Raw genomic sequence first — 17,323 nt, 5'->3', positions numbered from 1 at the left:
TTCTGCATGCTCCGCTTCTTAGTGATTTTTGCATTCTTTGGCTACTGCAGTTGGTGTCGAGAGATACTGTAATAATTCTGAGCAAACCAGGAAGTGTGTGGTTTCAAGAGAAACGAAACCAAGTTCTCTGCTAAAGGATCCACGCTCTTCTTTTTCATTTAAAGCTGTAAGGAGGGGATATATTCGATTTTTTATTTTGTAAAAACAGGTAAGAACATTAAAAAAGACGAACATAAACGTTAATAATGGTTTTACCTATGTTTTTTCCTTGCCTTGAAAAAAGTGCATGAAATTAGCCTTCTACCGTGGGTCTATATATTTAATAAAAATACATTAATGTTAATCTCGATGTCATAAGTTTATTCTTTTGATCACGGGTGAAAACTTTGGATTATTCTTTTATAACGATACACAAATCTTTAAGCAATTGTAAATTTTTGGGCGTGGTATTTATTTATGATTTACATGTGGATTTATGTTCTCTTTCTTTAATGATTTACTTCTGGCAGAGCAGTTTCTATCAGAGCTCTATAAACTATCTGCAGAGAAATGTCCGAGTCTGCAGCGAGTCAGTATGAGGATCAGTTCATCTGTTCAGTCTGTTTGGATCGGCTGAAGGAGCCGGTGACGATTCCCTGTGGACACAGTTACTGTATGAGCTGCATTACTGACTGCTGGGGCCAGAAGGAGCAGGAGCCGCCGTACTGCTGTCCCCAATGTAGAGAGAGCTTCAGTCAGAGACCTCTACTGAAGAAGAACACTCTGATAGCGGAGATGATGGAGACGCTGCAGAAGACGTCTCTACAAACGGCTGCTGTGGAGTGTGATGTTTGCACTACAGAGAAGAGCAGAGCTGTAAAGTCCTGTCTGCAGTGCTTGGCCTCTTTCTGTCAAACTCACCTGCAGCTTCACTATCAATCTCCTGCGTTTATGAAGCACAAACTAGTCCCAGCCTCCAGAAACATTCAGGAGAACATCTGCCTCAGTCATGGGAAACTTCTGGAGATGTACTGTCAGGATGACCGTCAGTGCATTTGTTGCATGTGTACTGATAATCATAAAGGACACAGTGTTGTGTATGTGGATTCAGAATGGACTAGTAAAAAGGTAATATCAACCATAATAAAAAAAGCATAAAATATTTAATAATAACTATTATTATTATTATATCGCATAAATGTTTATGATTTTTGATTCACTCTTTAATAGAATGGCAGGGTGTTGTTTCAATGTTTACCTGTTGTTTTATTAATTTTTATGCTAACATCATCAGAAAGAATTAGAGGAGATGAAGGAGGCGCATCAGAAGCTGATCCAGGAACGAGAGAGAGGTCAGCAGGAACTCAGAGAAGCTGTTAAACATCTTAATGTAAGTTTCTTTGTGTTTCCTTCATTGTTTTAAAGTTTATTTGACACAAAAAAGTAGATTTATTGTTTTATTCAATACAGGTAGATGGTGACTAATGAACTTTAAGCTACAAATATATTTTTTAAAAGTGCTATAAAAAAGTGACTTACAATTCATAGTGTTTTGGAGTTTGAGAGCCACTAGTTTACTGTCTGCTTACATTATTTAGAACAAAAACAGCTTATTATATACAGAATTTCCAAAAAGTGAGCATCAATATGCACTACTCCCTTCAAAGGGTAGAGCCCTGAAGTGTGTACTTTGAAGGGTGTAGGGCATTACTGTCTCGTGTAAATGTTTGGAGCTCTCTTGACGGAGGGAATGACTGAGAAAATGTTACCTTGACAAATCTTAGCATGCATGCAGCATTTAGCACTCCATCAGTTGTTTCAAATATTTCTTATTTTCATTTTATTCAAATATTGTAAACTAAACTTGATTACACTACCATCTTAAATCATATTTCTAAAACTGACTAAAATATTTTGTTTTACATTAAAATATAGACAAATTTAATTAGTCTATTTTTGTATGTCAAGTGAAAATCAACCCCAACTTTGCTTTAAAATGCCTCACAAGATCTTCTGAACCAAAGATCACATGATCACAGACGGAAATTACTTCCTTGAAGTGACCATCGCATGTTCCCTTCACTAACCGTCTTCTGGAAGGGCCCTTCATGAAGCGATTCAGTGGTTCACTTTCAAACCTTTCTACAAATGACTTCCCCTTCCTGAAGTGTCCTTTGAGACAAAAAAGCAATTTGGAGTTCAACTCTTACATTGGCTACTGTGCTAAATTAAGTCACAACAATGATCTCCATGATCACATCTTTGTGTCTCCAACAGAGTTCAGCACAAGAGACCGTGGAGGACATTGAGAAGGTCTTCACTGAGCTCATCTGCTCTCTGGAGAAGAAACGCTCTGAGATTAAAGATCAGATCAGAGATCAGGAGAAGACTGAGATAGATCGAGCAGAGAAACTTCACAAACATCTGGATCAAGAGCTGACAGAACTCAGAAAAACACAAGCAGAGATTGAGAAACTTCTGATTACTGATGATCAGATCCACTGTCTGAAGGTGATGATGCAAAAATGTTAGGAATCTATTAAATGAAACTCCAATGTGCCATGCTTTTTATATGTTTTGGAAAAGATCTGATTGGTGGACAAATTATTTTTCTACTTTCAGAGCTGTCAGTCTGTGTGTGTTTTACCCTCATATGAAGACGTTCCCAGCTTCACTCAACACACTCATCTGTCTTTTAAAGACATTTCAATCTCTTCATTCAGAGAGGTTTTGGAGGACGTCTGTCAACAGCAAACAGCCAGAATATCTCGAGACGGTAATTTCTTTATTATTAAATGCTGTTTTACTCTAAAAATGTGTTTGTAATTGTTTGTAAATGAAACATTTGATTGTTTCTTGCCTCATCTTTAGTGTCAAACGTCCATGTTGCAGAGTCTCCAGAACCTAAAACTCCAGATGAATTTTTGCAGTGTAAGTTGAGTTTTATTTTTATACGTTGTTTCCACACAACTGTTAAATTATAATGGTTTATAATGTCTGTGAACTCTTTCTATTATGTGCTGAAAATATAAATAACTGTATCCGTCTATTTGAATAATTAGTTATTAAAATGTGACACTTTGAGCAAGGGGTGGTGGGCAGTCATTTATTTGAACATTTATTTGTCACCCCATTTTCTTCAGATTTCCGTCAACTGAAACTGGATCCAAACACTGCACACAAAAATATAATCTTGTCAGAAAAAAACAAAAAAGCATCATATTCAGATGAAGTCCAGCAATATCCTGATCACCCAGAGCGATTTGATGAATATTGTAATGTCCTCTGTAGAGAGGGTTTGTGCAGTCGCTGTTACTGGGAGGTTGAGTGCAGTGGGGATATTTGGGGTGTAGCAGTTTGTTACAAAGGAATTGGACGTAAAGGAAACCATGATGACTGTAGACTTGGCTTCAACAAAACATCCTGGAGATTGTCCCGTTATAAGCAGAATGTCAATTTCATACATAATAATGAGCAAATTTCAATCCCTGTTGTCCCTTCCTCTAGAATAGGAGTGTATCTGGATCAGAGAGCAGGAACTCTGTGCTTCTACAGCGTCTCTGACACAATGACTCTACTACACAGAGTCCAGACCACATTCACTGAACCCCTCTACCCTGCATGTGGGGTTTCACAGGGTTCATCTGTCAGGATTATTAAACAGAGAAGGGTTCAGACAGTCCAGAAATAAATATACAGTTAAGTCCAAAATTATTCCTACCCAGGCCAAATATTTAATTATGGTGAATTTTTCTTTGACACATAGGGATCTTCTGGCTGGAACTGACACAAATCTTCTATCTTCTTCAAGCCAACCTCAACGTTTTGTTCACAAACTTTACTCATCTAGTTATTAATGTAATCTTAAACAAATAAAACAATTAAATATTGCATTTGTGTTTAAAAGCATAGGGTTCTAATGATCATCAGATAATCTAAGTGAAAATGTGGCTGTTTTATGAAATATTTTGTCTCAAGAAACTGATATATGTGAGATAGTCTGTGATTATTGTTTTTCTCGACAGCAGCTGAATGAATATCTGTTCTTCTTGTGATCAAGAGCATCACTTTTCAAACTTTACAAGTTTGATGCCAGTGGTGGTGTTTATCCAACACGAAATCATCAATAATTGAATCATTGTAAACACAGATGGCTTGAAATGTGTTTGTAGCAGTTAATGCAAATAAAAAATAAAGAAATACGTTTTATGTTATGATTCTGAGCAAAATACAGGAAAGAGCAACAGAACTGCAAAATCATGGCCTCACATTAATAATAGATTTATAATCTGCTCTTGGTCTTTTCTTTCTCTTGTGGATTCAAGAGAAACGAAACCTATTTCCCTGCGACATGAGCCTTTCCTTAAGGATTCACACTGTTTTAGTCAAGCTAAAGCTGTAAAGGAGTGAATATTTGACTTACATTTCTGTCTAAAAAGGTAAAGGTAGAGCCCTGAAGTGTGTACTTTGAAGGGTGTAGGGCATTACTGTCTCGTGTAAGTGTTTGGAGCTCTCTTGGCAAAGGAATGACTAAGTAACCGTTACCTTGACAAATCGTGTGTGCAGCATTCATCAGCACTCCATCAGTTGTTACAAATATTTCTTCTTCTTATTATTATTTTATTCAAATATTTAAATATAAATTCCATGTGTGGTTTATACAAATGTGTCAGTTACATGCATTTACATGTCAAGTTTAAAACTATACATTTATTTCCATATTGGCAAATGGTTAAATGTAGCTGTGATGAGATATCTGGTCTTAACAAGTAACAATGAATTAACCTTTTTGTGGCATTTTTATTATTCACTATTATTTTAACCTAATGTGACCATTTTAGTCTGGCCCTTTTATTTTAGCTTGTTTACTTCACAATACTAAAACACAAAAACTTAAATAAAGTTTGTGTTTTCTTCATCTGTTGTTGATGTGTGGTTGTCCTAAATCTGACTTATTTTAAAAGAGATGACATAAACCTGAAAGGTAATTTTTTTTAAGGTAAGTGACACTTAAATTATACATTTTCGTTATAATTATTTTTCTATTTCTGAGTCAGTTTATTTACTCCAGTTCTTTCCTTTTTTTTCAATCTCACTTTGTGCTTCAGAGATTTTTGTGGATTCTAGAGAAACAAAACCACCCTGTTACACCCATTGTCTACTGGTCCACATTATTTACAGTAAAACTGTAGAGGAGTGAATATCTGACTTGGTGACTTTCAGTACAGGTAAGAACTTTATGAAATTCATAGATAATGACTTTATTTATGTACCTGTATTGAAAGAAATTGCACTGAGTTAGCCTATTTCTGTCACAATCATTAGCTGGAGTGCCCTTGAACTTAAGTGGAGGGCACTCCACTCAGGACCATTCCACCCATCACCAACAGATGGCACCATATCATCACTTGGACACTAGCTCCTCTCATCTGTTGCACCACACCCAAACTACATCTCCCATGAGCCTCTGCGTCACTATCACCTTGCCACACCTGCACCTCATTCATCAGACAATTACCTTGCCACACCTGCACCTCATTTACACACACATATAAGCAGCACAATCACTCTCACTCACTGTGAAGTCTTGTTTAGCCTGTCTGACATTTCTGAGCGGTTTTCCTAGTGTTTGTTCTTCCCGTGTATTATCTTGGATTGTTTAAACAGACTCTGATTCTCTGCTGCCTGCCCTGATCTCAGCTTGTTACCGTTAATGATTCTGGATATCCCTAACATACCTGGTGCTGTTTCTGATGGGCCTGTATGACCATTCTCTTAATAAAATTCTGCACGTGGATCCGAACGCCTCTGACTCCTCGTTACAATTTCTCTGCTATTATAAGACTGATACCAAATCCTTGCAGTAGGTAGCCTATAATTTTGAGACATTCTGCCTAGTTACAGTAAGCTTTTTTTTAGATTGACTCATGTGCCTCTCCGTATAAATCACTGTTATTTTAAGGAATAAGATTTACCTAATACATAAATTATTCCAGTGGACAAACAACAAAAACAAAACACAGATTTTAAAATTCTGAAAATAAGATTTGATGAACAAGTGTTTGAAAAAATATTATTATGTAACATGTATTCCGTTGCACAAGATTTTAGCTGCAGTCACAATGAACAATTTTTTAAATGGCTAGTTTATGTTCTTAATGTCACCAAACAGATCTGTGTATTATTGAAACCTGTTAAATGTCATAGGATTTTAAGTAGCTTCAACAAACAGATCTGTGTATTATCAGCGTTTGATTGTTTTGTTTACAGTAGGTTTGGTGTGACCTGCTCTGTTGTCACTTTTCATTATGACATTAATATTCAGTAGATGATCATATGTGAAAATAAATGCATCTAAAAAAAACAAAGAAGGATGTGCATAATTTGGGTTGGATGGAGATTCCTGATGGTTTTAGAGGATAATTAGTCCTCGCCACCACCTATCATTTCAAATAATAGTACATTTAAACAGCCTTCTGTCTGTACTGCCTTCATTTACGTGCTTGTTTTCATCACTTTTGCTTTAATTCTCAGGCACTGACTCATTCGATGAGTGGAACACACCAAACAAACTAGCCAGACATTCGACTTGGTGTGTCCCGGTCTTAAATCAACAATTGTTTCTTAAAGGGGGGGTGAAATGCTCGTTTTCACTCAATATCCTGTTAATCTTGAGTACCTATAGAGTAGTACTGCATCTTTCATAACTCCAAAAAGTCTTTAGTTTTATTATATTCATAAGAGAAAGATAGTCTGTACCAATTTTTCCCGGAAAAACACGAGTGGGTGGAGGCGTGACGTGTGGGCGGAGCTAAAGAATCATGAGCGCCAGTAGGATTTTGTGTTGAGCGCGTCTGGAAGCTGTGACACCGTGAGGACAAAACCAACCAAAACAAACCATGGCTAACAGTCAGATTCAGCGTATATTTATGATCCAGAATCAGATCCAGAGGCTGAAATTGAACAAGAGCAGCATCAGCAATCAGTCTCTATGTGGTATGTAACGTACTGAAACTGTATATATTTGCTTAGCGGTTTTGGAAAATGACTAAGCTCCACTTTGTCATCTTTTTTTTTTTAAGCTGTACATGTGGAAAGTGCAGTTTGATGACAACATCGCATGTTGTTTACTTGATGTGCTTACGCGCCGATAGCTAAGTTAACAACACAGAGATATTTGAAGCAGTTTTACTCACCGCATGCGGTTCCAACACACGATCGTGACCCTTTTTCGTTGGGACTGCATTATCCTTAAGAAATAAGAAATGCAGGGGAACAAACAAAAACACTTGCACAACTCCGTTGATGCTCTGTAAAAATAAACTCCATCCACTGGTCCCTTAATGCTGTTTCTCTTTTGGTAATTTGTGCAGGGTTGTCTTGCCCTGGCAACCAAAAACACACTCCTTTTGTGACATTTCGCGACGCTCTCGCTCTGGTCAGTGAATGTCTGTGCTCAGCCTCTCATTGCTCTTCTCTACGGGAGCGCGCGCTCTTCCAGCAGAAGTGCCTCAGGACCCCTATAAGGAAATTCCGCTCCATCTAACGTCACACAGAGCCATACTCGAAAAAAACTTGTGACAAACCGGAAGGAGTATTTTTGGAACAGAAATACTCCTTCAAACGTACAACTTAATTTTTGAAACTTTGCCCATGTTTAGCATGGGAATCCAACTCTTTGACAGTGTAAAAAACTCAGTATGCATGAAATAGCATTTCACCCCCCCTTTAAGTCAGAATTGTGAGATATAAACTCAGATTTGCTAGTTTTTATCTTGCAATTTTGTCTTTATATTTAGCAATTCTAATTGAATGCCTATATCTCGCAATAGTGACTATATATCTCACAATTCTGACTTTATAACTCTTTAAAGCTTTTTTTTTATTCTATGGCGGAAACGGGCTTTCATAATAAAGCTGATGATACACAGGGCAACTTTTTGAGCAATGTTGCTGAGCAACTTTGGGCATGATGCTGTTAATGAGAAACTAGTTGAGACAGGCCCCACGACCAATCTAAAGGTATACATTTGTTACCCATTCTCAAGTGCCCAAGTAACATTGCTAAAAAATTTGCCCCATGTATCATCAGCCTAAGGGCTATGAGTAACAAAAGGCTATTGCTATTGCGACTTTAGCTACATGTTGACGAGAAAAAATATGAGCTATAAAGTTATAAATACTATTTTCTTGTAAAACACATTCCAAAAGCTAATTTTTATTTACAACTTCGAAAGACAGTTCTTTTAATGAATGCTATTTTCAGGTAGTTATCTTTTTCTCCCTGAGCTGATAAAGTTGAATTAATTATTACAAAATTAGGGATTATAGTAGACACAGCATCTTACTTGATATTTAACAATTACAAGATTGGCAATGTGCGTATTTCTACTCTTGTTATTTAATGATTTTGTGTGTTAACATCCTCAGGAAGAGTTAAAGGAGATAAACGTGGCGTGTCAAAAGCTGATCCAGGAGAGAGAGAGAGGTCAGCAAGATCTCAGTGAAGCTGTGAAATATTTTAAAGTGAGTAAATGGGTGAGAAAAGAGAATAAAACAATAAAAGCAATGCTTCATATGAAAACTGAATCCTACAGACAACCTTTAGATAGATTTGTATGCATGAAAAATAAGATTGAAATTGTTCTTGTGTGTGCACACGAACACAAAAACACCATATTGTTATATTTATTTTCAGAAACATCACTTTAAAACTAATCCACTATAAAAAGGCAACTTTTCTTATTTTGCAAGATTAATTTATGATTTCAGAATAATACATGTAAAGCACTAGCAGCGCCAGGATTTTTATAAACTCAGAATTGCTAGTTTTTATCTTGCAATTTTGTCTTTATATCTAGCAATTCTGACTTAAGGCCTATATCTCACAATAGTGACTATATATCACTATATCACAGGATTTTTATTGTGGGCCTCCAGAAAACTGAATGGGCCAGTTAAAATATACTGTTCATATGCTGTTCAATTCATATTGGCAAATGGGTAAATATAGCTGTGATCTGGTCTTAACAAGTTGTTTACTTCATAATAAAACACAAAAACTTAAATAGAGTTTTTGTTTTCTTCATCTGTTGTTGATGTGTGGTTGTGCTAAATCTGATTTATTTTAAAAGAGATGACATAAACCTGAAAAAAATTTTTTAAGGTAAGTGACACAAATTATACATTTTCTTTAATGTTATTATGTTTCTATTTCTGAATCCGATTTTTAACTCCAGTTCTTTCCTTTTCTTTCAATCTCACTTTGTGTTTCAACACTGAAAGCGAGAAGTGTATGCATTTTTGTGGATTCTAAAGAAACGAAACCTCCCTGTTACACCCATTGATAAAAACTCTTGTCTACCGGTCCACATTATTTACAGTAAAACTGTAGAGGAGTGAGTATCTGACGTGGTGACTTTCAGAACAGGTAAGAACTTTATGAAATCCATAGATAATGGCTTTATTTATGTACCTGTATTGAAAGAAATTGCATTGAGTTAGCCTATTTCTCTGCTATTATAACACTGATTACCAACTCTTTGCAGTAGGTAGCCTATAATTTTGAGACATTCTGCCTAGTTAAGAATCTTTTAAGATTGTCTCATGTACCTCTCCGTATAAATCACTGTTATTTTAAGGAATAAGATTAACCTAATACATAAATTATTCCAGTGGACAAACAAAAACAACAAAAACAAAACACAGATTTTAAAATTCTGAAAATAAGATTTGATGAACAAATGTTTGATAAAATATTATGTAATAAATGTGTATTCCGTTGCACAAGATTTTGGTTGCAGTCACAATTAAGAATTTTTTAAATGGCTAGATTCTGTTCTTAATGTCACCAAACAGATCTGTGTATTATTGGAAACCTGTTAAATGTCATAGGATTTTTAAGTAGCTTCATCAAACAGATCTGTGTATTATTGGAAACCCCTTATTAATAAGAACTATCAACATACTTAAGAACGGTTCCATGTATAAGTAACTTTATTTAGCATATTTATTGAATATTGTAATTAATATGAATGAGTGACCATAGGAGTTACACCTCTGCTATGGTTATGTCTGCGTTATTCACCTTTATATATAAAAAAAGAAAAGGAAAAAAAAAAGAAAGAAAATTTCATATCTTTTCAAGGAAACGATTGATGTGTGTGCTTGTGTGGGTGGAAGCCCATAGTTTCTGAAGTGCAGAAGAAATATAAGCCTATTTAAAAGTTTTTTTTTTTTTTTTTTTCAGGTAGCCTATGGTACTTTATGTTCATTGAGTTATAGCCAAATGCTTAATGATGCTTCTTGAATGCATGTTAACTGTTTTATAAAAGCAATAATAATCCCTGATCACTGAACCCCTATACCCTGCTTTTTTTTTGCTGGAAAATGTTCATCTGTCAGGATAATGGAGCAGAGGAAAACTCAGACAAGCCAGCAATAAATATGTTCAATGTAATTAATAGTTTGGCTGAACAAAAGGCATACAATTTCTTAAACACCAACAATGAATATACTTTAGATACTATCAAGATATATATTGCATAAAAAAAAAAATATCTATAGCTCATGTTACATGGACTTTTTTGTATTCCATGATCTTGGCATATTCATCTTCAGTAGTTCATCTTCAGCAAGGTTTCTATACTTAATAATTCATGACTAAATTCATTAGTTTAGAAGCGAATTGCCAGAAGAACCTGCAAACAGCTCACAGTGTTGACAAAATAATAGGTTTTAAGTCATATTACATGTGTTATGAAGAGAGTCAGAGGCGTTCGGATCCAAATGCAGAATTTAGAGAATGGTCAGACAGGCAGAAATCAGGAATGGCGTCAGGTATGTCAGGGGTATCCAGAATCAAAAACAGAAACAAGCTGAGATCAGGGCAGGCAGCAGAGAATCAGAGTCAAAATAAACAATCCAAGATCAGACACGGGAAGAGCCAAACACAGGAGAAAACGCTCGGAAATGCTATACAGGCTAAACAAGACTTTGCAATGTGGTGGAGTGAGTGTGCTGCTTATATGTGTGTGTAAATGAGGTGCAGGTGTGGCAAGGAGATTAGCTGATGAATGAGGTGCAGGTGTGACAAGGTGATAGTGATGCAGTGACTCATGGGAGATGTAGTTTGGGTGTGTTGCAACAGTATGAGAGGTGCTAGTGTCCAAGTGATGATACGGTGACATTTGGTGGTTGATGGGTGGAATGGTCCTGAGTGGAGTGCCCTCTACTGAAGTTCATGGGCACTCCAGCTAATGATCGTGACATTGCCCCCCCCCCCGCCCCCTCCCCAAAATGAGCGGCATCCAGGCGCTCAAAACAATCTAGGAGGGCGGTTGAGTGGAGGCGGAACAGGGAGAGGGACGAAGGGCCAGCTCAATGTGGAAGTGCAGTGGCCGGGGACCGGGGCAGAGCAGGTGGAACTGGAGCCCTTCCTGGGCCTAACATGGAGATCAGGAGCCTTTCCTGGACCTGACATGGGAAACAGGGGCCCTTCCTGGGCCTGACAACGGAAACAGGGGCCTGCCATGGGCTTAACTCGGGAACAGGGGCCTGTCGTGGGCTTAACTCGGGAACAGGGCTTAACTCGGGAACAGGGGCCCGCCGTGGGCTTATCTCGGGAACAGGGCTTAACTCGGGAACAGGGGCCAGCCGTGGGCTTAACTCGGGAACAGGGGCCCGCCAAGGCAGAGCAGGTGGCGTGGGAGCCCACCAGAGATGGGCAGGTGGAGCTGGAGCCCACCAAGGCAGAGAAGAGGACCACCTCAGCCAAGAAAACGGGACAGAAGCCCACCAGGGTGGAGCAGAGGACCACCACAGCCAAAAAGACTGGACAGAAGCCCACCAGGGTGGAGCAGAGGACCACCAGAGCCGAGAAAAACTGGACAGAAGCCCCAACAGGGTGGAGCAGAGGACCACCACAGCTGAGAAGATGGGACAGAAGCCCACCAGGGCGGAACAGAGGACCACCACAGCCGAGAAGACGGGACAGAAGCCCACCAGGGCGGAGCAGAGGACCACCACAGTGGAGTCGATGGCACAGGAGAACAAGTCTGGTCAGGTGGAACTGAAACAGAGAACATAAACAGGTTAATAGCGGCCTCCGTGGCCGTGTTGAGATGGTAGCTGGCCTCCGTGGCCATGACAGGGCAGGCGGTGGAGTTCAAGGAGGACCTCCGTGGCTGTAACAGGACAGACAGAGAATTGGTGGATGGCCTCCATAGCCATGACCGGAACGAATGAGAGCTCAGAGACGGCCTTCATGGTCGTGACAGGATAGGACGAGAGCTCTGGAAGTTCAGCTGAGATGTGACAAGGTACTGGGAGTTCGGCTGAAACGTGACGAGGCTCTGGGATCCAGCTGAGACGTGACGAGGCTCTGGTAGATCCGTGGTGATTTGACTAGGTTCATGAAGATCAACGGTGATTTGACTTAGTTCCTGAAGTTTAACTATTGTTTCACTTGACTTTTGGGTGTTAGAGGTAACTTGACCTGACTCTGGACGGTCAGCGGTGACCTGACTAGACTCTGGGAAATCGACAGGGACCTGATCGACGGGGACCTGACTAGACTTGGAGAGATTTTGGGGCTTCAATGCTGTCCTCCGCCTCACCCACAGTGAACGAAGAGCCACACAACAAAAGAGCATATTCTATGATATCCCTTAGATGGCCATTCCAGGTAACCATGATTTAATTAACTCACTGAGTCCAAAACGAAACAAGTCGTTAAACAAAGCTTCATCATTTAGAGGAACCTGATATACTAGCTCACAGAACTGCTGAACATACTCCTCAATCGATTGATCTCCTTGTCGTAGATTTAACAGCTGGTTGACTGGATCCATGGTTAGGCTGGATTGGTAAGAGGCTGATATGGATACTGAACTGATACCTCGGTGATGAGGGGATATTGGGCTGCTGGATCCTGGTGTGGCGATGTCTTCTGTTATGAAGAGAGTCAGAGGCGTTCGGATCCAAATGTAGAATTTATTTAGAGAATGGTCGGACAGGCAGAAATCAGGAATGGTGTCAGGTATGTCAGGGGTAACCAGAATCGAAAACAGAGACAAGCAGAGATCGGGGCAGGCAGCAGAGAGTCAGAGTCAAAATAAACAATCCAAGCTCAGACACAGGAAGAACAAAACACAGGAGAAAACACTCGGAAATGCCAGACAGGCTTAACAAGACTTAGCAATGTGGTGGAGTGAGTGTGCTGCTTATACTGTATGTGTGTGTAAATGAGGTGCAGGTGTGGCAAGGAGATTAGCTGATGAATGAGGTGCAGGTGTGGCAAGGTGATAGTGGTGCAGTGACTCACGGGAGATGTAGTTTGGATGTGGTGCAACAGTATGAGAGGTGCTAGTGTCCAAGTGATGATATGGTGACATTTGGTGGTTGGATGGGTGGAATGGTCCTGAGTGGAGTGCCCTCTACTGAAGTTCATGGGCACTCCAGCTAATGATCTTGACAACATGAATTATGCTAATTACATGTATTGAATTCAGATTTTGTTTTCTTGTATTTATATCTGCTAACAGGAACTATACTTTCTGTACATTTAATTTCTTTACAATTTAGATAACTAAGTTGATTTTTACAGATTTTTGCTTTTTAATAACTATCTGATGGTGTTTGCAGAAAGATAAGAAACAGCTGTAAAACTTTTAAAAAGAGGCACACGTTTAAATCATCTTTATTTACTGTCAGTACATAGCATTGTTTCTTTAAATATACAATTAATAATGCAATGTGTAATTTGTGTAAAAATTCTAGCGATCATGTAAATACATTCAAAGTTTGTTAGCAGCAAATAATACAAAGAAAGATTTTCTGTCTGTTAATAGACAATATTTGACTGCTCTGATTATTAGTGTGGAGAAATATCTCTTTGAATAGAGATATTCTATAAAAACATGTAAGAACATCTTAAACCTTAAATAATAGTTTGACCCATGTCTCTTTGCTTGCATTGAAAAGAGCAATTATGCCTTTAATAATTTTGTGTTGATCTTTAAGTCATATGTTTATTCGCTTGGTTACAGGTAAAGCCTTTAGGATTATTATTTTATAATACACAAAATGATAAGCAATTTGTAGATTTATAGACATGCTCTTTCATTCATGATTTACATGTGGATTTATATTGATTTACTTCCGGCAGAGCAGTTTCTATCAGAGCTCTATAAACTATCTGCAGAGAAATGTCTGAGTCTGCAGCGAGTCAGTATGAGGATCAGTTCATCTGTTCAGTCTGTTTGGATCGGCTGAAGGAGCCGGTGACGATTCCCTGTGGACACAGTTACTGTATGAGCTGCATTACTGACTGCTGGGGCCAGAAGGAGCAGGAGCCGCCGTACTGCTGTCCCCAATGCAAAGAGAACTTCAGTCAGAGACCTCTACTGAAGAAGGACACTCTGATAGCGGAGATGATGGAGACGCAGCAGAAGACGTCTCTACAAATGGCTGCTGTGGAGTGTGATGTTTGCACTACAGAGAAGAGCAGAGCTGTAAAGTCCTGTCTGCAGTGCTTGGCCTCCTTCTGTCAAACTCACCTGCAGCCTCACTATCAATCTCCTGCGTTTATGAAGCACAAACTAGTCCCAGCCTCCAGAAACATTCAGGAGAACATCTGCCTCAGTCATGGGAAACCTCTGGAGATTTACTGTCAGGATGACCATCAGTGCATTTGTTGTTTGTGTGTGACTGACAATCATAAAAACCACAATGTTGTATCTCTGAATTCAGAATGGACTGGTAAAAAGGTAATGAATGCTTATTAGTCCTATATCAGTACCTATTCTACTTCTTCCTTTTACCTTATTATGACGTATATTTTATTTTATATTTAATGATCACAAAATGAGATTGGCAAGATGTAACTATATTAATTTTGTACATTAACATCCTCAGGACAAGTTAAAGGAGATAAAGGTGCCATGTCAAAAGCAGATTGAGGAACGAGAGAGAGGTCAGCAGGAACTCAGTGAAGCTATGAAGTCTTTAAAAGTGAGTATCAAAAGATGCATGTAAAAAAAAGCAAAATAATAATAAAAGAGAGGTATAATAAACTGGTGACATTTTGATTTTGCTCGTTCAGTTGACTCTTTTGATTTGGAAAAGTATTATGACAAAGTTATTGAACTTGGTCACATAAATACAATATTTAGGCTGTTGTTTCTGTCCAACAGAGTTCAGCACAAGAGGCCGTGGAGGACATTGAGAAGGTCTTCACTGAGCTCATCTGCTCTCTGGAGAAGAAACGCTCTGAGATTAAAGATCAGATCAGAGATCAGGAGAAGACTGAGATAGATCGAGCAGAGAAACTTCACAAACATCTGGATCAAGACCTGACAGAACTCAGAAAAACACAAGAAGAGATTGAGAAACTTCTGATTACTGACGATCAGATACCACTGTCTGAAGGTGATGAAAGTCCTTTAATAATCATGCAGGATATAACAGGGGGCTCACCAATCATTGTTCTGTGCTTTTTCTATTTCTTTTATTTAGTGGAAACAGTCACTTATGTGCCACAAAGTAAGTTTTTAATTATTATTGTGATTTCAGAGCTGTCCGTCTGTGTGTGTCTTACCCTCATATGAAGACGTTCCCAGCTGCACTCAACACACTCATCTGTCTTTTAAAGACATTTCAATCTCAGCATTCAGAGAGGTTTTGGAAGACGTCTGTCAACAACAAACAGCCAAAATATCTCGAGAAGGTCTGAATATTCTGATATATTTGTATTGTTATTTACTGAACAGGATTAAAACTTTAAATTAATTATGTTTGCTTTTTTGTCTCTTAAGTGTCAAATGTCCATGTTGCAAAGCTTCCAGAACCGAAGATTCAAAATGATTTTTTGCAGTGTAAGTTGAACTTCAGTTTCTTCTAGACAAACACTCATTAAATAATAAGTATCAGTGATCTGTTACAATCTGAAAATTTTGGAACCAAAGTGTATTTTGTTCAATATTTGTTATTATGTGCATTTCTCCTCCTCAGATTTCTGTCAGCTTCACCTGGATCCAAACACTGCACACAAAAATATCATCTTGTCAGAAGACAACAGGAAAATAACATGTTCAAATGTAGTCCAGCAATATCCTGATCACCCAGAGCGATTTGATGAATATTGTAATGTCCTCTGTAGAGAGGGTTTGTGCGGTCGCTGTTACTGGGAGGTTGAGTGCTGTGGGAACGACTGGGCTGTAGCAGTTTGTTACAAAGGAATTGGACGTAAAGGAAAAAGTGATGACTGTAAACTTGGCTTCAACAAAACATCCTGGCGTTTGGGCTATTATAAACAGAGTTTTGGTTTCACACATGATAAAGCAAAGGTCAGTGTCCCTGCTGCCTCTAGAATAGGAGTGTATCTGGATCAGAGAGCAGGAACTCTGTGCTTCTACAGCGTCTCTGACACAATGACTCTCCTACACAGAGTCAAGACCACATTCACTGAACCCCTCTACCTTGCTTTTGGGGTTGGAGATTGTTCAATTATCAAGATAATACAACATGTGAAAGTTCACATTGACCAGTAATAGACTGATCAAAAATAAATTATTAAAAAACATGCTGTTTAAAGGGTAATTATTCTCATATAAAAATCAGTGTGCATATTTGGTTTCTGTTATATTTAGAGACCCTTTGATTGAGAAGCCATTAGTGAGTGGAGACAGAGGTATTGCGTAAGTTTTTGCTTAATACCTTATTTCTGTTTCTATTGTTTATATATATTGATGACCTGTTTTGTGTTTCTTTGTTCCATGTAGTCCATGTACTAGTTCTTCCATGTAGTTCCTGTCTGTCCTTATTTGGTTATTCCTGTTCCTGTCCTCATTTATTTCTATTAGTTCAGGTGTTTCTCATTATTAGTTACCCTCCCTTAGCTGTCTGCCCCTCGTTATCTGCCCTATTTAGTCCGAACCCGTTCTGTTCTCCCTTGTCTGGAATCGTTCATGTCTACCTTTGCTACATGTTTCCTGTTTCCTTTGATAGTATTAAAGTCTGTATGTTTGAATTGGACTCTGCGTCTCATTGTTCCTTGCTCCGTTCTCCTCACAGTAGCAGACTGTGACACCTACTAGGAAGCTTTAATTTGTTGACTGTTTATTATTTTTTCTTCTTTCATTATAATTTGTATTCAGACTGATCATATTTAAAATTAGAATAATAGATGTCAGTTTAACCCCTTATATTCCTGTAAAATTTGCCTAAAACATGCAGTGTACTGCGCGTGGTACTATGTCACGCTTTGTTTGTTATTTGTATTGCTTGTTACTATGCTTAAGTGGCAAACTGTTCTGCAGTAGTTTCGATTTCAGCCGTTTACATG

General features: G+C 38.4%; 1 protein-coding gene and 1 pseudogene across 1 annotated transcript; both read left to right on the top strand.

The window, feature by feature from the left end:
* The first annotated feature begins 145 nt into the window (after positions 1-145).
* Positions 146-17,007, top strand: LOC113112857 (E3 ubiquitin/ISG15 ligase TRIM25-like; annotated as a pseudogene).
* On the top strand, positions 526-3,850 carry LOC113112872 (E3 ubiquitin/ISG15 ligase TRIM25-like). The gene is made up of 6 exons (XM_026278790.1): positions 526-1,107; positions 1,274-1,369; positions 2,257-2,490; positions 2,602-2,755; positions 2,851-2,910; positions 3,123-3,850. The coding sequence occupies exons 1-6, from the start codon at positions 550-552 to the stop codon at positions 3,668-3,670; spliced, it is 1,650 nt and encodes a 549-aa protein (XP_026134575.1). The 5' UTR covers positions 526-549; the 3' UTR covers positions 3,671-3,850.
* Positions 17,008-17,323: the final 316 nt, after the last annotated feature.

The sequence above is a fragment of the Carassius auratus genome, chromosome 13 (assembly GCF_003368295.1).
Source record: "Carassius auratus strain Wakin chromosome 13, ASM336829v1, whole genome shotgun sequence".
In the NCBI taxonomy this organism is placed as follows: Eukaryota; Metazoa; Chordata; class Actinopteri; order Cypriniformes; family Cyprinidae; genus Carassius; species Carassius auratus.
Note: the sequence above shows the minus strand (reverse complement) of the source record. Positions and strands in the feature narration are given on the sequence as shown.